Consider the following 25,158-nt stretch of genomic DNA (forward strand, 5'->3'; position numbering starts at 1 on the left):
TAATCAATACTGTTTTCAGGCCCTGGCTAAGTAACTCAGCTGATTAGAGCATAGTTCCAATACGCCAAGGTTGCGGGTCTGATCCCGGGTCAGGGTCTCTCTCTCTCCATCTCTCTCTACCCTCCCTTTCACTATTAAAAAAATAATAGTAAGTAAAAAATTTTTTAAACAATACTATTTTCAAATTTGGTATAAGACTAGTGTTCATCTTTATTGTTTGCTTCTAGCTCATTTGGTGGGGCATTTTGGAATATTATATAAACATATAGTTAACAATGTAATATTTTAAAAAAATAGGCCTTTTCCCATGTGTCAGGAACACTTGAAGAAACATTCTAAATTAATCCAGTCAATCATGCTGAAATAAAGATGTTGGAAAATGTTGAAATTTTGATAAAGTTGAAAAAATTAAAATGATTACTTCTAAAACATAGCATGGTTTCAGGGTAAAAAAAGAATTAATTCAGTGTCAGAGAATGAATGTCAATCACATTAATTTGTGGCATGCTGTTAACTAATATGTGTCAGCCTTAATTTAGCCTTTATTTGGATCTTACTTTGAGCCTTGAAATACCATATAAACTGCACTGTCCAATGCAGTAGTTATGGGTCACATGTGGCCATTTTGAAGTGTGGCTAGTCTGGATTAAGCTATAAATGTACAATAAATTACACATCAGATTTTGAAAACTTGATACAGAAAATAAAGAATGTAAATTCATTTGTAATTTTTAAATACTGATTGGCCTTTTATGTTAAAATAATATTTTGTGTAAATTGGGTTAAATAAAACATTGTTGAACATATAAGTGGTTCTCATTTGTGGCTTGGTGTGTAAGGGTGTGTGTATTTTTTTTAATCCTCACCAGAGGATAGTTTTCCTTTTTTTCTTTTTTTTTACCTCCAGACAGAGTAGGAGAGAGAGAGAAACATCGATGTGAGAGAGACACATCGATTGGTTGCCTTCCTCAGGACCCTGACCAGGGCCGGAGACAAACCACAACCAAACTACGTGCCCTTGACTGGAATTGAACCCATGACTCTTTGGTTTGTGGGCCAATGCTCTAACTGCTGAGCCAAACCTGCTAGGGCTGGCTTGGCATATATGTATATGTATATGTATATGTGTGTGTGTGTGTGTGTGTGTGTGTGTGTGTATTTTTTTTTAATCTCACCCAAGGATATTTTTACATTTATCTTCAGACAGAGTGGGAGGGAGGAGGGGGAGAGAGAGAGAGAGAGAGAAACGATGTCAGAGAGACACATCAGTTGGTTGCTACCCACATGACCCCAACCAGGGCCGGCAATGAACCACAACAGAAGTACATGCCCTTGGCTGGAATAGAACCCGGGACACTTTGGTCTGTGGGCCAATGTTCTAACTGCTGAGCCAAACTAGCCAGGGCTGGCTTGTTATATTTTTATTGGACAGTACCAATGCACAGTGTAGAACTGAAGCAGTTATACCCTTGAAACTCTAAAAGTCTGCTTATATAGTGCAGATTTGCACACTTGGCTTATCTGACAGTTATTAGTTTTCCAATTAACTTTGCTCCTCTTGGGACAGGTTAGAATTTAGCTATTAGAGTTTTACCGCCCAGCAAAACAAAAACAATTCTAATTTTCACTTTTTAAATTTATGACCTTTAGCCCTGGCCGGTTTGGTTCAGCGATTAGAGCGTTGGCCTGTGGTCCAGAGAGACCCGGGTTCGGTTCCCGCTAAGGGCATGTGCCTCGGTTGCAGTTTGTCCCTGGCCCTGGTTGGTCGTGCGGGTGGCAGCCACTCGATGTGTCCCTTTCACGTCGATGTTTCTCTCTCTCTCTTCCTCTTTCTCCCTCCCACTCTATCTGAACAAAAAATGGGAAAAAAAAAAATTATGACCTTTAGCATTATGAAATTGTGAAACTATAAATCATATCTTTACCTAGTATCATGAGGCCAATAGGGGCTCCAAGGGAGGAGGAACCTTCTTATTTCTTTTGGTTAGTTGGTTAGCAGAGTATATGACCATTTATTTGTTCATTTCTTCACAGAAACAAGTTGTTCCCTGAGTCAGTCATCAGAAATATTATGTATCAGATATTGCAAGGGCTGGCATTTATCCATAAACATGGTAGGTTTCTTTTAAGTTTCATATCTCTGCCTCTTTAGTTATTGTCAAGATCATGCACAGGAATTGTATATATATTGTTAAATAATGTTATATTTGGATAACTGCAAGTTTGGAGTCTGTACCTACACATTGATATTTTTGTTTAATAAATTTAGAATTTTCATCATTCTATATAAAATTAAAAAATTTTAAATAGTTTATTGATTATTAGAGAGAGAGGAAAGGGGAGAGAGAGAGAGAGAAACATCAGTGTGAGAGCACACTTTCTATTGGCTGCCTCCATGTGCACACCCCTCACCAGGGATCGGAATTGAACCTACAACCCGAGCATGTGCCCTTTGACCAGGAATTGGATAACACTCCACCAACTGAACCACACTGGCCAAGACTAAAATAAAATTTCTATTATCTGTAACTATCTTTCCTCTATAGCAGAATTTTTTAACAGTTTGATCATCATCAGCTTTTAATCTCAGTCATTATAAGCCCATCCTACAACCTCATTTGCCCTATTTTTACCATGAAATTGAAAAAAATAAATATGTAAGACCCGTGTTTTGGAAAAGATGGGAATGCTTGGATCTCCCAAGACCAATTGTTCATATTTAAGTAGTTTAAATCACCCATGCTATGATATTTTATAGTTTCCCTTGGTATTTACATTTAGTTGTTTCTGTTCTTTAAATGAAATTAAAGCAAGTGATTGTTCTTATTTTTATGAATTCTTTATTTATGTAATCTTAATTTATATAGGTTTTTGCATTTCTATCAAACCAAAATAATTAGTCCAAAAAGTTAGTATGGTTATTATAAAAAATGTTAGCGAACATTTGTTTAGAATCACTAGATGTTTAGATACTAAATTCGAAGAGTTTCTGCTGTACCACTGCTGCATTCTGAACATAGGCACTCAAAAAACACCATCTTTAGTCTGCGTTCATGTTTCATCCATATTTTATATTTTCTCTTCTCCTGTAACTGCTATAGGAAATAATTTATTTTCTAAAAATGCTATGCAAAATTCCACAGAAGCACTGTGAGAACATGCCTGAATATCTAGTTGTTTTTCTTATATAAGCTGTTAAGGTCATTGAAAGTCTAAACCCATGGTAACATACTACAACCCTTTGGTCAAAGTCAATCATTTGTTAATTACATGGTAATTAAAAATGCATGCTGTTTTATTTTTTTATTTTTTTATCCTCACCCAAGGACTTTTTCCATTTTTTGTTCAGGTAGAGTGGGGGAGGGGGGGAGAGAGGAACAGAGAGAGAGAGAGAAACATCGATGTGAAAGGGACACATCGAGTAGCTGCCACCCGCACAACCGACCAGGGCCGGGGACAAACTGCAACCGAGGTACATGCCCTTAGCGGGAACCGAACCCGGGTCTCTCAGGACCGCAGGCCGACGCTCTAACCGCTGAGCCAAACCGGCCAGGGCAAAATTCATGCTGTTTTAATTGTTCATGATCTTCAGCCCAAAATATAAAACTGAGTGAATATATAACGTCATTGAAACTGCTCTGGATGGTAACTCTTGATATTTGCTTGATTTACTTTATGCTAATGAAGCAAGTATTGTGTGGGAAATCAGAAGCTTCATGAGTTATTTGATATTTGTGTTTTATTGATAATTTTCAGGCTAGTAATAAAATTGTTTTAGTTTCCTTAGATGTATATCAACTATCAGCAACTTCAGAGCACGAAGGATTGAAGGAAGTTAGTTTGGGATTTTAAAATTTCTGCTGAGTATGGCTGGTGTGGCTCAGTGGTTGAGCATCGACATATGCCCAGGTTGTGGGCCTGATCCCCAGTAGGGGACATGCAGGAGGTGGCCAATCGATGTTCTCTCTCATTGATATTTCTGTCTCTCTTTCCCTCTCCCTTCCTCTCTCTCTAACATCAAAAAAGGAAAAAAAAAATTTTTTTAAATTTCTGCTGAAAGTAAATAACATGAATAATCTGGAGTTAGTGACATAATTACCTACACAGTGATTTGGGAAACTGGACTAAAAACAATAGACATTTTTACAAAACTTTATTTGCTGTAGTTGATAAACATCTTAGATGTGGTATTTTTTTTATTGTTGGAAGTATTACAGATGCCCCCCTTTTTTCCCATTGACCTCCTCCTTCCTGCTCCCAGCCCCCTCCGGCCTTCCCCAGCCGAGTGTCCATGTTGATCGGCTGTGCAAATATGCATATAAGTTCTTTGGTTTATCTCTTTCCACCCCTCCTACCCCCCATCTCTCTGAGGATTGTCAGTCTGTTCCCTACTTCCATGTCAGATGTAATATTTTTAAAATAGTAGCTGTAAAATAAATCGAGACTAATATTTTAGTTAAAATAGGACCAAGTTTCCCATATATTTATATTAGTGAGGATGAGGAAAATTTCAACTGTACAAATATGTAATTGGTTTAATTCTAAGATTTTATGGATTAATGTCACTTTATCATCACATGTGTTCCCCTTCCTGTCTTCATATTATAAAAATGCAATGTATTTCTCTTGGAAGTTAGTGAAATGGATCCTAACAGCTATTTTGAGTAAGAAGTACCAGGTAAACTGAGTTCACATATAGAGCCCACACTGGCTTTGAAAGAATTAAGAGAGTTTAGGCTTAGACAGTCTTCCTAGCCCAAAGCTACATGAAAACCCTCTCATGATGATCAGTACAACCGATGACCACCTTGCAAGGTCATTAGAATACAAGCCATCTGTGTACACGCAGTGTGCTTTAAATCTCCTGTAGAAATTTGCAAGGAGGGCTTTCATGTTTTTCTTCTTCCTGAGTTTTCTGCTTTGTTTTCCTTGGACTGCCTTTTAGCTTCCATACGAACCATTTATTTTTTATATTGATTGGTAAATAAGTATTATAATTATTGGGTTTTCAATAAAGCAACTACCAGGGAAGAACTGAGCTGTTAAATAAAATAATTTTAAATGGAAAATTGGTTGAAATGTGTAGAGTTCCATTTTTGTTTAATAGACATTTCAAATACGTGCTTATACTGAAGGAATCTCTTGCTCACTGTGATAGAGCAGCTGTAAGACCAGAGGTATTGACTTAAGCCTGATGCCGCAGCCCTCCTCAAGCTTTGGTCGGGCTGCCTCTCCCTGGGCCTCAGCCTGCTCATCTGGCACACAACAGTGATCATAATACCTCCTTAAGTTTGTTTTGCAAATTAATGGAAATGATCATAATGAGGCAGTATCTAGCTCAGTGCCTGAACTTACTGGAATCACAAATAGAAATACATGTTATTTTTAATGACCTTATATTCTGTGTGAACTTTTCTTTTTGTTGTTTGTTTTTAAATTAATTAATTAATGTTTCTTTTTTATTGACTTGAGAGAGAGAGGAAGGGAGAGGGAGAGAGAGATGGAAACATCAAAGAGAGATCATCGATTGGCCGCCTACTGCATGCCCCCTAATGGGGATTTGGCCCACAACCTGGGCATGTGCCCTGACCAAGAGTTGAACTGGTGACCTCTTGGTGCATGGGTCGACACTGAACCACTGAGCCACACCGGTCAGGCCTGGGTGAACTTTCTTGCCAATTATTTTGAAAGTAGAGTCTCCACCTCCCATCACTTTTTAGATAATAAACATAGTTTATTTTTCCCTAAGTTCACATTCCTAGTTATAACAGAGAGGCTCAGTTCTATTTTGTTTATAAGTATGTTTAAACATGGTAATTTATTAGTTTTCCCTCTTTATATTACCAGGTTTTTTCCATAGGGATATGAAACCAGAAAACTTGCTTTGTATGGGACCAGAACTTGTAAAAATTGCTGATTTTGGACTTGCAAGAGAATTGAGGTCACAGCCACCATACACTGATTATGTATCCACCAGGTGGTGAGTATTTTATGCAACTGTCCAGAGGCATGTGTCTATGTTGACGTTTTCTCCAGTACATAGCATTCTGGAGGTTCCATGGTTAAAACAAGACATAGAAGTGACTTTGTGTTCTTTGGAGAAAAGGATTGGTTCAGACTATATTAGTAAGAGAAGGAAAAAGAATTTCATTCATTCATTTATTCAACAAATATCTATTGAACACCTACTGTGTGCCAGATACTATCTTAGGCACTGGGAACACAGAAGTGAACTAAACAGAAAATAAAACCTGCCTTATACACAAAAAAGTTACAAATATCATGAATTACCAACAGAAAGACATAATAGGTATTCATCAAAAAACATGTGATAGTCCCAAACTGCAAACTGCCCACATCACCAGTGGAGGATACATTCACTCAGTGAAATGCTTAAAGCAATGAAAGCGAAAGGCCTGTAACCACCCACATGCACTGATTTGGATGAACCTCCCAGATATAATGTTGAGAGCAAGAGGCCATACTGTATGACCCCATTTACAGAAAGTGCAAAAATAGGGAAAACTAGTGTGTACTGTTAAAAAAGTGGGGACAGTAGTTACTTGGCAGGGTTGGCGGGAGGGCAGTAGTGACTGGAAGAGCGCAGGAGAGGAGCCTTCTGGGATGCCGAGAACATGCAGTTTCTTGATCTGGGTTCTGGGTCCATGGGTGTGTTTTGTTTGTGAAAAGTCATCAGGCTGTCCTCTTATGATATGTACATTTTCCTGCATGTATATTATACTCTGAAACAAGAATATTTGTATAAAGATGGAGAAAAATGAAATATGGAAAGGGAGTTGGGGGAGATCAGGGAAGAAAGAGAATGCTGCTGCTGTGAACAGAGGGTCCAAGAAGAGCCTGGCAGGACACGCCAGGGCGAGCAGGGGCTTTGCTGGGAGAGAAAATGCCGAGGGTAAAGGCCATGCTGGGTACAGGAGTGCCACGTGTGGATTCTCAGGGCACAGAATGAGTGAGGAGGGTAGTAGGAGGAAATGAGGTCAGAATGTTTAGGGGCGGCCATATCTCACAGGTCCACTGAAAGGACTGTAATGGCTTTTTTATTTTTTCTTTATTGACTTTTTGAGAGAGAGGAAGGGAGAGGGAGAGAGAGAGAGAGAGAGAAACATCTATGAGAAAGAACATCGATTGGCTACCTCCCGCATGCCCCCAACTAGGGATTGGGCTTACAACCTGAGCGTGTGCCCTGACCGGAAATTGAACCAGTGACCTCTTGGTGCATGGGTCAACGCTCAACCACTGAGCCACACTGGCCCAGTTGTAATGGCTTTTTTTTTTTTTAATTTATTTTTTTATCCTCACCCGAGGATATTTTTTTGATACTTTGTTCAGATAGAGTGGGAGGGAGGGAGGGAGAGAGAGAAACATCGATGTGAAAGGGACACATCGAATGGTTGCTACCCACACGACCCAACCAGGGCTGGGGACAAACTGCAACAGAGGTACGTGCCCTTAGCGGGAACCAAACCGGGTCCCTTTGGACCGCAGGCCAATGCTCTAACCGCTGAGCCAAACCAGCTAGGGCTGTAACGGCTTTTTAATCTAAGTGACTGGGGTTTTGAGAAGAGGTGTCATATGATCTGACATGATTTTTTTTTTTAATTTGTTTTTATTGATTTTTTTAGAGAGAGAGGAAGGGAGAGAGAGATAGAAATATCCATGGGAGAGAGAAACATCGATTGGCTGCCACCTGCACGACCCCTTTTGGCGATCGAGCCCAGAACCCAGGCATGTGCCCTGACTGGGAATGGAACCAGGACCTCTCAGTCCATGGGATGATGCTCAATCCACTGAGCCACACCAGCGAGGCTGATCAGACATGTTTTAAAAGTAGCTCTCTGGCTGTTGAATTGAAAACAGGTTTTAGAGGAGCAAGGGCAGAAGCAGGGAGACTAGATAGGAGGCTGTTCTAATAATCAAGAAGGAAATGATAGTGACTTGGATCTGGTGACTGAGGAAATGGTGAGAAGTGTAGGATGCTGGGTATGTTTTTAAAGTAGAGGAAATGTGAGTTCCTGATAAATCAGATGTGGGGGTATAATATAAGAGAGTGAAGTTTTTCCCCTGAGCAACTGGAATGATGGAGTCAGCACTAACAGAGAGGGAAATCTAGGGACCTCTTGGTGGGGAGGGGGGAAAACACTTCAGTTTTGGGTTGAGTGAATGTCGATGCGACAACCAAGGGGAGATGTCAAAGTAGACAGGTGGATCTTTGGGCTGGAGTTTAGGGGAGAGGGCTGGGATGAAGATGTAAAGTTAGAAGACCCCAGTGTTAAAAACCACAAGATTGAATGGAGTCACTAAGGGAGCAAATGTAGTTAGAGAACAGAAGAGGTCTGAGGACTGAGCTAGGTAGAGTAATCATATGCCCTTTTGCCCAGGGCAGCTCAGCCAATGCCTGTTCTTTTTTTTTTTTTTTTTTAAATTAAATTTATTGGGGTGACAATTGTTAATAAGAGTAGAAAGGTTTCAAGTGCACATTTCTGTGATACATAATCTTCATATTGCATTGTGTGCCCACCACCCAAAGTCAAATCATCCATCACCATATAGTTGACACCCTTTACCCTTTACTACCCCCAGCCCCATTCCCTCTGGTAACCACCATTGTTGTCTGTGTCTATAGTTTTGTTTGTTTTTCTTGTTTCTTAACCTGTTGCTTTCAGTTTTATATGTCACATGTGAGTGAAATCATATGGTTCTTAACTTTTTCTATCTCACTTATTTCGTTTAGCATGATATTCTCAAGGTCCATCCACGTTGTGGCAAACGGCAGTATTTCATCTTTTCTTATGGCTATAATGCTGCAGTGAACATGGGGGGTGCATATGTCTTTGGGAATAAGTGTTCTCAAATTTTGGGGGTAAATACTGAGAAGAAGAGTTGCTGGATCATATGGTAACTTATTCTTAATCTTTCAAGGAACCTCCATACTGTTTTCCATAGTGGCTGTACCAGTTTACATTCCTGCCAGCAGTAAACGAGGGTTCCTTTTTTCTCCAAGACTTCTCCATCACTTCTTATTACTTGTCTTGTTCGTAATAGCTATTATAACAGGTATGAGGTGGTATCTCATCGTAGTTTTGATTTTCATTTCCCTAGTAGCTGAAAGTTGAGCATCTTTTCATATATCTGTTGGCTATTTGTGTTTTCTTGGTGGAGGTGCCTGTTCAGGTCCTCTGCTCGTTTTTAACTGGATTATTTGCTTGTTTGGTGTTGAGTTGTAGGAGTTCTCTATATATTTTGGATATTTACCCCTTGGTCAGAGCTGCTGTTTGCAAACATCTTATCCCATTCAGTTGGTTGCTTTTTTTGTTTGTTGTTGGTTTCTTTTGCTGTGCAGAAGCTTTTTAGTTTGATACAGTCCCGTTCATTTATTTTTGCCTTTACCTCCCTTGCCTTTGGGGTCAAATTCTTTATATAGAAAATGCTAAAGATTCCAACAAAAAACTGTTAGAAACAGTAAATAAATACACTAAAGTTGCAGGATACAAAATCAATGTACAAAAATCCACTACATGCCTATATATTAACAATGATATTTCAGAAAAAGAAATGAAAAAAAGAAAAACAATTTCTTTTGCAATTGCAACACAAAGCATAAAATACCTAGGAATAAACTTAACAAAGGATGTGAAGGACTTATATACTGAAAACCACAAAGCATTATTGAAAAAAATTTTTAAAAGACACAATGAAATGGAAAGATATTTTATGTTCATAGATTGGAAGAATCAACATAAAATGTCCATATACAGATTTAATGCAATCCCCATCAAAAATCCCACTGACAATTTTTTTTAATGCTCACCTGAGGATATTTTTCCATTGATTTTCAGATAAAGTAGTAGAGAGGGGAAGAGAGAGAAAGAGGGAGAGAGACACACCGACTGGTTGCCTCCCGCATGTCCCTGACCATGGCCGGGGACCAATCCGCAACCGAGATATGTGCCCTTGCCCAGAATAAAACCTGCAACTCTTTGGTCCACAGGCCAATGCTCTAACCACTGAGAAAACTGGCCAGGGCCCACTGACATTTTTTTAAAGAAATAGAATAAAAATAATTAAATGTGTAGAACCACCAAAGATCCCAAATAGCCAAAGCAATCCTGAGAAAAAAGGGATGAAGCTGGAGGTATCACACTCCCTGACTTCACATCATTACTACACAGCAGTGATCATCAAAACAGCATGGTATTGGCAGAAAAACAGACACACAAACCAATGGAACAGAATTGACAGCCCATAAATAAACCCTGTGTACATGGGCAAATAATTTTCAACAAAGGAGCCAAAAACATACCATGGAGAAAAGAAAGCCTCTTCAATAAATGGTGCTGGGGAAATTGGAAAGCCACATGCAAAAGTTAACTCAAAATGGATCAAATACCACCCTGGCTGGTTTGGCTCAGCGGTTAGAGCGTTGGCCCGTGGACCAGAGAGACCCGGGTTCCGTGCCCGCTAAGGGCACGTACCTCAGTTGCAGTTTGTCCCCAGCCCTGGTTGGGGCCATTGTGGGTAGCAGCCAATTGATGTGTCTATCTCACATCAATGTTTCTCTCTCTTCCTCCCTCTCTCCCTCCTAATCTATCTGAAGATAAATGCAAAAATGTTCTCGGGTGAGGATTAAAAAAAAAAAAAGATCAAATACCTAAATATAAGACCTGAAGCAATAAATTACATAGAAGACATAGGTACTAAACTTATGGACCTTGGTCCTAGAGCGCCAATGCCTGTTTTCAGTGTTTCATTCAAATGAGCTGGGACAGGTCTGAGAGCCCTCCAGTGTATGCTTCCTGCTTCCTCCGTGGTCTTACCTGGTAACGTGAGAGACATGTGAACTGTGAGCGATGAACCAAGTTCACACATTAACACATGGTTAATTTGGAGATTTCCTGTCTCTCTATTCAAACCTTTCCTGAAGCAGTGTAACAAAATGTGCTGAGATAGGAGTGGTCCGCAGCCAACTGGTTCATCTTGGGTACTAACAGGAGTAATATTTGATACCCTTTCCCCTGCCAGGCACGTGGCATACAAGCCACCTGTGCAGTGGTCTTTGCCATAACCTTTGAGATGCCAGTGTGGTGGGTCATGGGAAACATAGACAGTTATAGGTTAGGTGTACAGGAAATATGTGTGGGAAATAAATATTCAGCAGGGTACTTGTAGGGCGTATAGAAAGTGGTTGGGATATTCATTTTATAGTGATTATTACATAATCTAAATCTATGACTATTTTGCTGTTTGGTGTGAGTTGAATTGTACCTCCCAAAAACATATATTGAAGTCCTCGCCCTTGGTACCTGTGCATGTGACCTGATTTGGAAATAGCTTCTTTGTAGATGTGATCAAGTTAAGATGAGATCATTAGGGCAGGTCCTAATCCAGTGTGACTAGTGTCATAAGAAAAGAAGGGACACAGAGGCACACACGGGAAAGACGTGAAAACGTACAGGGAGAACGCCATGTGAGGACGGAGACACAGACTGGAATGACGCAGCGGCAAGGGACACTGAGGCCTGCCGGCAACACCAGCAGCGAGGCGAAAGGCCCAGGACGGGTTCTCCCTTCCAGCCTTCAGAGGGAGCAGGGCCCCACTGACACTTGCTCCAGCCTCCAGAACTGTGAGACATTAAGTTTTGGTTGGATTAAACCAGTCATTTTCAACTGGTGTGCCACAAGAATATTTAAAACATGCAGTACCTGACTATTTAGTCAGGGGCACTGACCTCTTCTCCTTTAGATTATCAAATTAAAGAATGACAACAGCCAACACAACAGCAGCTAGCTGTCCAGTGTGCATGAATGAAAATTGTACCTTTTTTTTTTTTGTCAGATGGGCAAAATATATATTTTGGTGTGCCTCAGAACTTCAGTAATTAGTTTGTGTGTGCCATGAGATGGGAAAGTTTGAAAATTGCTGGTTTAAACCATCCAGTTTGTGACCTTTGTTATAGCAGCCCTAGGAAACAAATACGTTTGTTAAAACAATTATTTTGCAATGAACTCTGTTTTTCAGCAGTGATCTCCAAAAATAAAACATGCGTATTTAGTGAAAATTTAAGTCCTTTTCTGCTTCTCAAAAGAAGTTGCCGATGAACTTACGTGAAATGTTTGTTGGCGGTTGCCATCCACCACAGGAGCGTAAGTCATGGCCAGGTGAAAACCAGAGCACACACTCTGCCAAAGCAGCTCCAGCATCAAAATAATAAAAGTTAGTCGCTGTTTTAAGAAGCCTCTCCAAAGGCAGCCAGTAGCAAGTCCATCTGTAGAAGATGGGTTTACACGTGACTCTGAGGCACTGCTTTTCACTTAGATGGATGAATATTCTAAATTTCACTCTTTTGTCATTCCAAGTTTTCTTTTATTCATTTATTTATTTATTGCATTTATTGGGTTGACCTTGGTTAATAAAATAAAATAGGTTTCAGGGCTACAATTCTATAACACATCATCTGTATATTGTATTTTGTGTTCACCACCCCAAGTCAAGTCTCTTTCCATCACCATTTATCCCCTGTTTATCCTCAGCTTTTTCCCTCCACCCCTTTGTCCCTCCACCAATCACAATATTGTTGTCTATGAGGTTTTTTCTCTCTTAATCCCTTCATGTTTTTCACATAGCCCCTCTTTCCCCTCCCCTCTGAGAGCTCTCAGTGTGTTCTCTGTACCTATGAGTCTGTTTCTGTTTTATTTGTCAGTTTATTTTGTTCATTAGATTACACATACAAGAGAAATCATATGGTACTTGTCTTGCTCTGACTGCATTATTTACTTAATATAATAATCTCCAGGTCCATCCATGATGTTGCAAAAGGTAAGATTTCCTTTTTTTTTTACGGCCGAGTAGTATTCCATTGTGTTAATGTACCACAACTTTTTTATCCATTCATCTACTGATGGACACTTGGGCTGCTTCCAAATCTTGGCTATTGTAAATAACACTGCAGTGAACCATTGGGGTGCATATAATGCAATTAATGTTTCAGGTTTCTTCAGATATATTGCCAGAAGTGAATCACTGGGTCTTAAGGCGGTTCCATTTTTAATTTTTTGAGGTAACTCCATACCACTTTCCACAGTGGCTACACCAGTCTCCATTCCCACCAACAGTGCAGAGGGTTTCCTTTTCTCCACGTGCTCGCCAACACTGTTGTTTGTTGATTTATTGATGATAACCATTTGACAGGTGTGAGGTGGTATCTCATTCTGGTTTTAATTTGCATTTATCTGATGATTAGTGATGATGAGCATTTTTTCATATGTCTATTGACCATCTGTATGTCCTCTTTGGAGAAGTATCTATTCAGGTCTCTTGCCCATTTTAACTGGATTATTTGTTTGTTTGGTGTTGAGTTTTATAAGTTTTTAATAAATTTTGGATATTAACCCCTTATCAGATGTCTCATTGGCAGATGTGTTCTCCCATCAGTGGGTCATCTTTTCATTTTGTTGATAGTTTCCTTTGCTGTGCAAAAACTTTTTAGTTTGATGTAGTCCCATTTGTTTATTTTTCCTTTAATTTCCTTTACCTAAGGAGATATATTAGAAAAAATATTGCAATGAGAAATGTCAGAGATTTTACTGTCTGTGTTTTGTTCTAGAATTTTTATGGGTTTGAGTCTAACGTTTAAGTCTTTAATCCATTTTGAGTTTAATGTTGTGTATGGTGTAAGAAGGTGGTCTAGTTTCTTTTTTTTTACATAGCTGTCCAATTTTCCCAACATCATTTATTTTATTTTTATTTATTTATTTTTAATGTTTTTATTGATTTTTTAGAGAGAGAGGAAGGGAGAGAGAGATAGAAACATTGATGTGAGATCTCACTTATTTGTGGAATATAATGAACATAACAGTCTGAGGATCAGGGTAGTCCCAGAGACATGGAAGTGGGGTACAGACTGACAATCCCCAGAAGAGGGTGTGGGGGGGAGAGATAAACCACAGAACTTATATGCATGTGTGCATGAACAATGGACATGGACAACAAAGCTGGGGACAGAGCAGGGAGGGGAGAGGAGGTGGGTATCAGTGGGGGGAAAAGGAGAATCATCTGTAACAAAAATTAATTAATTAAATAAAAAAAGAGAAACATTGATGTGAGAGAGGAACATCGATGATCAGCTGCCTGCTGCATGCCCCTCACTGAGGATCGAGCCCGTAACCCAGACACATACCCTCACCAGGAATCGAACTGGGACTTCTCAGTCCGTGGGACAAGGCTCAGTCCACTGAGCCACACTGGCCAGGCCCAATACCATTTATTGCATATACTATCTTTACCCCTTTACATGTTCTTGCCTCCTTTGTAAAATATTAATTGACCATTATAGTGTGGGTTTATATTTGGGCTCTCTATTGTGTTCCATTGATCTATATGTCTGTTTTTATGCCAGTACCATGTTGTTTTAATTATTATGACCCTGTAGTATAGTTTGATATTAGGTGGCATGATTCCTCCAACTTTGTTCTTTCTCAAGATTGCTGTGGCTATTTGGGGTCTTTTGTGGTTCCATATAAATTCTTAGACTATTTGTTCTAGTTCTGTGAAATACGTCACTGGTATCTTGATAAGAATTGTGTTGAATCTGTAGATTACTTTGGGTAGTATGGACATTTAATTCTTCCTATCCATGAACATGGTATATATATGCTTCCATTTATTTCTATCTTCTTAATTTTCTTTCTTCGATGTCTTATAATTTTCCAAGTACTGGTCTTTTACATCCTTGGTTCAATTTATTCAGAATTTTGGTGTTTTTTTTTTTTTTAATGAAATTATAAATGGGATTTTTTTTCTTAGTTTCCCTTTCAGCTAGTTCTTTATTGGTATATAGAAATGAACTGATTTCTAGATATTTATTTTGTATCCTGCCACTATACCAAATTTATTTATCAGATCTAGGAGCTTTTTGATGGAATCTTTAGGGTTCTATATGTCATCTGCAAATAATGATAGTTTTTCTTCTTCCTTTCCAATTTTGATGCCATTTATTTTTCTTCTTGTCTGATTGCTGTATCTAGGACCTCCAGTACTATGTTGAATAAGCGTGGTGAGAGCAGACATCCCTGTTTTGTTCCCAATCTTAAAAGAAATGCTTGTAGTTTTTGCCTGTTGAGTATGATGTTGGTTGTGGGTTTTTTATATATAGCCTTTATTATTTTGAGGCATGTTCTCTTTATTCCCACTTTGATGAGAGTTTTTATTATGGATGGGTGCTGGATTTTATCAAATGATTTTTCTGCATCAATTAATATGATCATGTGATTTTTATCCTTCATTTTGCTTATGTGATGTATCATGTTTATTGATTTGCAGATATTGTACCAACCTTGCATCCCTGGAATAAATCCCATTTGATCATGGTGTATGATACTTTTAATGTATCCTTGCTGGATTTGGTTTGCTAATATTTTGTTGAGGATTTTAGGATCTGTGTTCATCAGGGATATTGGTCTATAATTTTTTTTCTTTGTAGTGTCTTTATCTAGCTTTGGAATTAAGATAATGGTGGCCTCAGAAAATGAGCTTGGGAGTTCCCCTCCCAACTCCCCTGAAATTTTTGGTAGTTTAAGAAGTGTAGGTGTTAGTTCTTATTTGAATGTTTAGTAAAATTCACCTATGAAGCCACTCGGTCCAGAACTTTTGTTTCTTTGGGGTTTTTGATTAGTGCTTCAATTTCACTAGTTATAATCTGTCTATTCAGATTCTCTGATTCTTACTGATTGAGTTTTGGAAGATTTGATGTTTCTAGGAATTTATCCATTTCATTTAGGTTGTCCAATTTGTTGGCATGTACTTGTTTGTAATATTTTCTTACAATCCCTTGTATTTTGTGAAGTCAGTTATTACTTTTTCTCTTTCATTTTTGATTTTATTTATTAGGGTTTTCTCTCTCTCTCTCTCCCTTTTTTTTTTTTGATGAGTCAAAGTCTTGTGAAAGGTTTGTGAATCTTGTTTATCTTTTCAAAGAACCAGCTCTTTTTTTTTTTTAATCCTCACCCAAGGACATTTTTGCATTTATCTTCAGATAGAGTGGGAGGGAGAGAGGGAGAAAGAGAGAGAGAAACATTGATGTGAGAGAGACACATCGAGTGGCTGCCACCCACACGACTCCAACAAAGGCCGGGGACAAACTGCAACCGAGGTACATGCCCTTAGTGGGAACCGAACCTGGGTCTCTCCAGACCGCAGGCCAATGCTCTAACTGCTGAGCAAACCCGGCTAGGGCCCAGCTCTTGTTTTTAATGATCTTTTGTATTGTATTTCTAGACTCTATTTTATTTATTTCTGCTCTGATCTTTTTCATTTCCTTTCTTTTATTCACTTTGGGCCTTGTTTGCTGTTCTTTTTCCAAGTTTTCTTACACAAGTAAGAAAAGTAAAGTGATTGCCTGTGTATATACAGGTTTTTTTTGTTTTGTTTTTTGTTTTTAGCAAAGGAAGAACTTTACAATTAAACAATGCAAGTTTTAAATGAGTGTCTTTGAAAGCTTCAAAGAGAAAAATCAATTATTTTATTTCTAATAATGGTTTGATTTTTTTTTTTCATTGCAATTCACAGAATCAAAAGTAAAGTTTCTGGAAGCTCTTTCTGAAAAAGGTAAAATGTCTGCATTACTGTGAATGCTGTTGTAATTCTGGTTTAAAAGTTCAGCATTGAAGATAAATTAGTTTTTGCAGTGATAATACAAATGCAAATTTTAGTGGAGCATCATAAAACCAGAGTCCTTTATCAATTAAGAAGCCTAGAACAATTGCCTATTTTTATGTAACTACATGCGAATAAGCTCCCCCCACCATTTTAAAAAATATATCAGGTGGCACTTATTTCCATAAGCAGTTAAATCGGAATTTGACTAATCAAAATGCAAGTTGTAGTTGTCAGAATTTACAATTTACACATACACACAGCGTCACTGAACTACAAAATTTTTATGTTGACTACAAAAAATACTTTAGCGCAGCCCTGGCTGGTCAGTGGTTAGAGCATAGGCCTGCGAACCAGAGAGTCTCAGATTCAATTCACGGTTGTGGTTCGCTCCCCAGCCTTCGTTGGGATTATGCAGGAGACAACTAGTTGATGTGTCTCTCACATTTATGTTTCTCTTTTTCTCCCCCTTCTGCCCCCACTCTATCTGAAGGTCAATGGAAAAATATACTCTGGGGAGGATTAAAATAAAAGTTGTTTTTAAATACTTCAGCGCAGCATATGCTTTTTCTCTTTGCTGTTACTCAAATTTTAGAATTGTTTGAGCCTTTGGAGAATTCCTTTGTAAATCGATTTAAGTAATTTACAGTGGTATCTAGCTTCTTTGTAAACAAATCCTTTATATTATGGCTACATTTTGTTCCAAATCACTTGGAAATCTTCCATTGGAATTTTTGATAAATGGATCACCAAAAACCCAAGGTTTTTGAAGTTTACAACAAATTGTAATTATTGAAAATGAACTTGGCAAACAGGGAGGCAATGATTTTTATCCTTCAAATGCAGAGGAATTGAACATATTATAAAGGACTGAAACAGTGTACTAGTTGCATTTTTTAAATTTTATTTTATTTTATTTTATTTATTATTATTTTTTTTAATCCTCAACCGAGGATATTTTTCCATTTTTTGTTCAGACAGAGTGGGAGGGAGAGAGAGGGAGAGAGAGAGAGAGAGAGAAACATTGACGTGAAAGGGACACATCGAGTGGCCGCTACCCACACGACCAACCAGGGCCGGGGACAAACTGCAACCGAGGTACGTGCCCTTAGCGGAAACCAAACCCGGGTCTCTCTGGACCGCAGGCTGATGTTCTAACCGCTGAGCAAAACCGGCCAGGGCAGCATTTTTTTTAAAATGTATAATTAGGTTTAGAAAATCTCTTCTTGCAGAAAGAATCTTTTTAAGGAGCTTCTATTTTCAACTGGGTAAATTGAAGTTCTATACTGAAATGGGATGAAATTAAGAAGACTTGTTTTCAGCATCTAAATTTGGCAAAACATTGAAAACAATTTTTGTCTCATAAAAATATTAGTTAAAGCAGATAATAACAAGTGTTGGCAAGGATGTGGTGAAATTGGAATCTTCATACATTGCTGGTGGGACAGTAAAGTTGTACATACAGTCTGGCAGTTCCTCAGTGGTGAAATGTCTAGTTACCATGTCACTGATCCAGCAATGCCCCTTCTAATTATATACCCAAGAGAAGTTAAAACACTCATTCACACAAAAACTTGAACATGAATGTTCATAACAGCAATACTCACAATAGCCAAAAAGTGGAAACAACCCAAATGTCCATCAGCTGATGACTGTATAAAAAATGTGGTATGTCATTTATTTTCATTTTTTGTAGAGTACAGACCTCATTAACTTTTTTTTCCTTTTCATTGAATTTGTTGGAGTGACACTTGTTTACAAAAGTATACAAGTTTCAGGTGCACAATTCTACAGCGCGCCATCTGTACGCTGTATTGTGTGTTCCTCACCCCAGGTTATTATTTGACATTTAAAAGGATAAAGTACTGATACATGCTACTGTATGGATGAGCCCTGAAAACATGTTAAGTGAAAGAAGCCAATCACAAAGGAATAGAGAGTATATGGTTCTATTGATATGAAATATCCACAATAGGTAAATCTATAGAGACAGAAGCATTAGTGCTGGCAGCATAGGAGATATTGGAGAGGTGTGGGGTTTCTTTTTAGGATAATGAAAACGTTCTAAAATTGATTGTGATCATGATACACAAGTCTGTGAATACTTAAAGCCATTGAATCATAGACTTTTAAACAGATGAATCATATGTTTGAATTATATCTCAATAAAGCGGTCAAAGAAAGGTACTCTGAATAGAAGCAAAAGGCAATACAGCAGAGCATTTGGGCTGAAACATTTACACATTTCAGTGTTGAAAAAGAGCTAGAATTGAGACTATCCTCCACCAGGAACTTTTGCTCTTATTTTTAAAAATTAAAAATATTGTTAGTTGAGGAAATTGAGTCAATTGAGGGAATAGCACTTTCAAACTGATAAGCAAAAAGAAAGAAAAAATACCACTACTCAGGGATAATCTTCATTAATCTTTTTTTCTTCTGGCCTTCATATGGATATAATGCTTTGTAAAATTATACAACTGTTCCCATTCAGAATATATCTGCTTCCATTCGGAGCCCCCCCCCTTTTTTCTGAATATCTCAGATAGCACATTTCCATATTGATTCGAGTTCCTGTTGTAGGCTATTTGGACATTTCATTTCATTCATTCATCTCCAGCCCTACTACTTGTTTGTGGTCTAGGAAAATGAGTGATGTCCAGCACACTGTGCCCGTGCCTGATGCCCAGAAGGCACGTAAACCCTGTTCCTTGATTGAAATGCTTGACCCAACAGAACAGCATCCTACTGCCACTTCATCAGCCAGACCACGATCAAATAGTCTGTTTCATTTTGTTTTCTTTTCTATTTCACAGGTATCGTGCTCCTGAAGTTTTATTAAGATCTTCAGTTTATAGCTCTCCCATTGACGTGTGGGCTGTTGGGAGTATAATGGCTGAATTATATACATTAAGACCACTTTTCCCAGGGGCAAGTGAGGTTGATGAAATCTTTAAAATTTGCCAAGTTTTAGGGACTCCAAAAAAAGTAAGTACTCTTGTCTTTAAGTTGTTATATCTTTTGCCTGGCTATCTGATATTTTCATTTTCAAATAGGCTTATGATTTAATGGTTAATTTTCTTATAGTTCTCAATTTATCTTAAATTAGGGTGGTATGAGGATTATAAGAAACCAGAATCCCACCAGACTGAAGAAAAAAGGTTCCTGCCTTTGTTTAAAACCTAAGAGAAAATGCTATATATTTAGAAGTCTATGTATTTAACTTTGGGTTGATGACCAGCTGACATCTACATAGACATCCTTGCTAACACTCTTTCCTACTTGGTCTGTGAATGTCCATTGGCATTACCCTGGGTGTCCTGGATCTTATTTTCTCTTAACCTTTCCTTGTTTCCTTTTATATACCTCTGCCATGGACATTTGACTTCTTGAACTGAAAACTTTTCAGTTAACTTTTATTCAGCTAGATCTTACTTTTTGAGGTGTACTTAATAAGTTTAAGTATATTTGCATCCTAATTAAATTAGTATGTGCCCTGTGGTTAATAGTAGCTACTAAAGCTTTAAGATAATTGTCATTTCCCAGCTATGTGCAGTTTTTAACATTGGATGCAATGTGTAACCTATGATGAGTATCTGTCATAATCAGGTGCTTTGGAAAGTAGGTGTCCTTATTTGTTCAGAGTCACTTGGGTGTCGTCGTCATCATCATCATCCAAATACTAGACAAGTATTATAAAAGTGCTTTCTCACTTTTTTCTAACTCAGTTCAATGTTCTTTCTATACTGTTTGTGGCACTGAATTGTATATTTGGTCTAGCATTTCATTCTCTCATTTATTTATATGAATCAACACTGAAATTTTCACGTGAGTGATTTGTACATTATTACCATGTTTTAAAATTGATTGCTCATTTTTTTTTTGCTCTCCCCCCGCTTATATATTTCTTAAACAGAGTGACTGGCCCGAAGGGTACCAGCTTGCATCCTCGATGAATTTCCGTTTTCCCCAGTGTGTTCCTATAAACTTAAAGACTCTTATTCCCAATGCCAGTAATGAAGCTATTCAGCTTATGATGCAAATGTTGAATTGGGATCCAAAAAAACGACCAACAGCAAGCCAGGTAAAATGAATCTCCCTGGTATACTTTTGTTAAATGTTGAAGATTTATAATATCAGGGATATTTTCTTTTTAAAATTTTATATTTATTAATTTGTTTTTGTTACAGATGTTTCTCATTTTTCCCCCATTGACACCCTCCTCCCCACCCCATCCCAACTTTGTTGTCTATGTACATTGGTCATGCATACATGCATGTAAGTTCTGTGGTTTACCTCTTCCCCCACAAATCCCCCCCCATCTCTGATGCTTGTCAGTCTGTACCCCACCTCTATGTATCTGAGTTAATTTTGTTCATCAGTTTGTGTAGTTCACTGTATTCCACAAATAAGTGAGATCATGTGATACTTGTCTTTCTCTTCTTGGCTTGTTTCGCTTAGGATAATACTCTCCAGGTCCTTCCATGCCATCTCAAAGAATAAGTGATCTTTCTGTCTTACAGCTGCATAGTACTCCATTGTGTACATGTACCACAGCTTTTTAATCTACTCATCTACTGATGGACACTTGTTTTGTTTTCAGATCTTAGCTACTATGAACATAGGGGTACATATATTTTTTCTGATTGGTGTTTCAGGTTCTTAGGGTATATTCCTAGAAGTGGAATCACTGGGTCAAATGGCAGTTCAATTTTTAACTTTTTGAGGTAACACCATAGTGTTTTCCATAGTGGCTGCACCAGTCTGCATCCCCACCAGCAGTGTACTAGAATCCCCCTTTTCTCCACACCCTCGCCAACACTTGTTGTTTGATGATTTGTTGATGGCGGCCATTCTGACAGGTGTGAGGTGTTACCTCATAGTTGTTTTAATTTGCATCACTCTGATGATTAGTGATGTTGAGTATTTTTTCATATGTCTCTTGGCCATTTGTATGTCCTTTTTGGAGAGGTGTATATATAGGTCCTCTGCCCATTTTTTTAAAAAATATATATATATATTTTTTTAATCCTCACCTGAGGACATTTTTTTATTTCTTGTTTAGATAGAGTGGGAATGAAAGAGAGAGAGAGAGAGAGAGAAACATCAACGTGAAAGGGACACCCGCACGACCCAACCAGTGCCAGGGACAAACTGCAACCTAAGTACGTGCCCTTAGCGGGAACCGAACCCGGGTCTCTCTGGACCGCAGGCCGATGCTCTCGCCGCCGAGCCAAACCGGCTAGCCTCTGCCCATTTTTTAATTGGGTTCTTTGTCTTCCTATTGTTGAGTTGTATGAGCACTCTATATATTTTGGTAATTAACCCCTTATCTGATGCATCATTGGCGATTATGGTCTCCCATATATAGTGGGATCTATCAGGAATATTTTCATTTGCAAAGATCAGTCTATTCTCTACCAGGGTTTATCAAGAGAATTAAGCCCTTAAGCCTTAAGGCACCCAGTATATATAATGAATTAATTTCTAGGCATGTAAAATTCTTGGGAAAATTGCACAAATAGCAACATCAGTGACTTTATGTGTTTTGTGGTTCAAATGAATAATGCTATAAAGCTGAGGCTGAAAGCAGTAAATTTCTGAAGATAAACATGCATGCATGCCAGACAACAAAGCCGGGGATGGGGCGGGAGGGAAGGGGAGGATGGTGTCCATGGGGGAAAAATGAGAAACATCTGTAACAAAAACAAATTAATAAATAAAAAAAATGTATGCATGTGACAAGCTAGTTAGGAAGAAACTTGTCATGGTAGTAAAAAGGCATCTCTCCAATCATGGGATATAATTGACTTTCCGATGCTTACCTTTGAGGTGAATTCTTGTTCACTCTCCCACAAGAGGGCAGCACATGGCACTCATGCTTGGCTCCTTTGTGATTATACCTTAGGTTGTATCTCAGCTCTTACGTTTTCTAAAACACCATGGTTTCAAATTAAAAACGTGGGCTTTAATTTAAAAAGGCTTAAATTAAAATGCCATAGTAAGATGATTGTATTTTTATTATTAATTACATGTAAATTCAGTATTAAAATTACCAAAAAATTATTTGGCTTTTAAAAAATTTAACTTGAGAAAATGTTTTCTAAAGACCATCTGGAAGAACAAATGGAAAAGAATAGTCAAGACAGGTTTGAGCAAAAATAAGTAATTGGAATATGGTGGTAGGGTTGGACAGCTTGCCCTCTCAAATGTAAAATAGCCTGTAAAGTGGTGATAACGACAAGAGCGAAGGGGAAGGAACTGCCGGAGGAATTGACAAGCAGCTCAGAGTCGTGCAGGGTCGTGCAGGCTGCAAGTCAGCGCGAGGTAAACATGGCCTCACCAACCGGGGCAGGGACACTGCAGTGAGGTTCCCGGGACAATCAGTCAACTCGTAGGGAAGTGAGTTTAGGTTTCACTTTTTACTGTACTTTACAAGTAAATCGCAGAAGGTTTAAATGATGGGGGAGGGGGAACTAAACTAGTAAGAAGTAAAGAAACTGTGGGTGAATATTTGACGTAAGATAAGAAAAAGATGGGAGTAAAGAGTAATAGAAAAAAACACAAAGGGAAAACTCAGCAGATATGATTATAAAATTAAAATTTTTTTCTTGGATAAAAATCTTAAATCAAAAGACAATTACTATTAACAAATATGACCATGTATTTTCTAATGTTTCAAACACTTATTATTTATGTAACAGTAGTATAATAAGTCTTTAAAATTTACCTAAAAAAGAAAAGTGGGCATGAAACATGAAAAAAGAATCACAGAAGCCCTGGCCAGTTTGGCTCAGCGGTTAGAGTGTCCGCCTGCGGTCCAGAGAGACCCGGGTTCGGGCATGTACCTCGGTTGCAGTTTGTCCCTGGCCCTGGTTGGTCGTGCAGGTGGCAGCCACTCGATGTGTCCCTTTCACATCGATGTCTCCCCCCCCTCTCTTCCTCTCTCTCCCTCCCACTCTGTCTGTAAAAAAAATGGAAAAATGTCCTCGGATGAGGATAAAAAAAAAAAAAAGAATCACAGAAAAATAAATTAAAATGACCAAAAAATTTGTTTTAATGTTTAGTCCTTGCTCACCATCATAAAATGCAAATGGAAATGAAATCCTTTTTTTTAAATCAAATTAACCAAAAATAAAAATAGTTTAAAGGCTATTTCTCTAGCCCTAGCTGGTTTAGCTCAGCAGTTAGAGCATTGGTCTGTGCACTGAAGGGTCGCAGGTTTGATTCTGGTCAAAGGCATGTACCTAGATTGCAGGTTCGATTCCCAGCCCTGGTCGGGTCCTGCAAAAGGCAGCCAATTGATGTGTCGCTCTCATGTCGATGTTTCTCTTTCTCCCCTCCTACCCCCCACCTTCCACTCTCTCTAAAAATCAATGGAAAAATATCCTCGGGTGAGAATTAACAAAATAAACAAATAAAAGCTATTTCTCTAAGTACTGATGGAAAGCAATTTTGCAGTATATGTAAAGAACCTTAAAAAATGATTAGGCCTGGCAGGTATGGCTCAGTGGTTGAGCATCAACCCATGCACCAACAGGTTGCCAGTTCAGTTCCTGGTCAGGGTACATGCCCAGGTTGTGGACCAAATCTCCAGTGGGGGCATGCAGGAGGCAGCCAATTGATGTTCTCTCTCATCAGTGTTTCTCTCTCCCTCTCCCTTCCTCTCTCTGTAAAATCAATAAATAAAGAAAGAAAACAAAAAAATGATCAGACAGTTGGGTAGATTTATGCGTAAAGATGTTCCAAGCTAATTAATTAAAAACTGCCCATTGGAAATATAAACCTAAAATGTTTCCAGGGCAGTATTTAAAGTATATACATCCTTTTTTTTTTATTCTTCACCCGAGGATATTTTTTCGTTTATCATCAGATAGAGTGGGAGGGAGAGAGAGAGAAACATCGATGTGATAGAGCCACATTGACTGGTTGTCTCCTGCATGACCGCAACACAGGTATGTGCCCTTGACCAGAATCGAACCCATGACTCGTTGTTTTGTGGGCCGACACTCTAACCGCTGAGCCAAACTGGCTAGGGCAGTATATATACATCCTTAATATAGACTACTATACCACAATTAAAAATGAAAATTTTAAAATAGAGTAACCATTTCAGAGAATTCTCAAGCTCAATTTTATTTTAAAAATGTTATATTGCTAGAAAGAAATACTGCTCAGAAAAACACCCAAATGTGTGCAGTAGTTTTCTCTTGGTGTTGGCATTAGAGATTATTTTAATTTCTCCTTGACAGCTTTCTTTACATTCCTTATTCTGTGCAATGATCAAATATTCCTTTAATAAACAGGAAAAAATAAATTTTTTTTAAAGATTCTCTTGAAGGATGGTATCTGGTATCTTAAAAACAAAAAGTTGTCAGAAATGAAGCTTTGAAATTACAAAACACTTTCATAAAGGTTCTAGCTCCAAAATATTTACTTTTTATTTAGGAGTGTTGACATACTAATTAATGTGACTTAATTCAGAATTTGAG

At 38.3% G+C, this 25,158-nt stretch overlaps 1 protein-coding gene across 4 annotated transcripts in view; it reads left to right on the forward strand.

Annotated features, from left to right (window-relative positions):
- Positions 1-25,158, forward strand: part of MAK (male germ cell associated kinase) — a 65,436-nt gene that overhangs the window by 14,597 nt on the left and 25,681 nt on the right. For all 4 annotated transcript variants that reach the window (XR_004959018.1, XM_036257381.1, XM_036257380.1 and 1 more), the window contains exons 5-8: positions 2,035-2,114; positions 5,848-5,980; positions 19,483-19,654; positions 20,583-20,750. Coding sequence is in view for 3 of the 4 variants with exons in the window: in XM_036257381.1 (XP_036113274.1) it covers positions 2,035-2,114; positions 5,848-5,980; positions 19,483-19,654; positions 20,583-20,750 (553 nt within the window). In the remaining variant the exon portion in view is untranslated. The remainder of the gene's footprint in view (positions 1-2,034; positions 2,115-5,847; positions 5,981-19,482; positions 19,655-20,582; positions 20,751-25,158) is intronic.

This window comes from Molossus molossus, unplaced genomic scaffold, assembly GCF_014108415.1.
Source record: "Molossus molossus isolate mMolMol1 unplaced genomic scaffold, mMolMol1.p scaffold_m16_p_12, whole genome shotgun sequence".
In the NCBI taxonomy this organism is placed as follows: domain Eukaryota; kingdom Metazoa; phylum Chordata; class Mammalia; order Chiroptera; family Molossidae; genus Molossus; species Molossus molossus.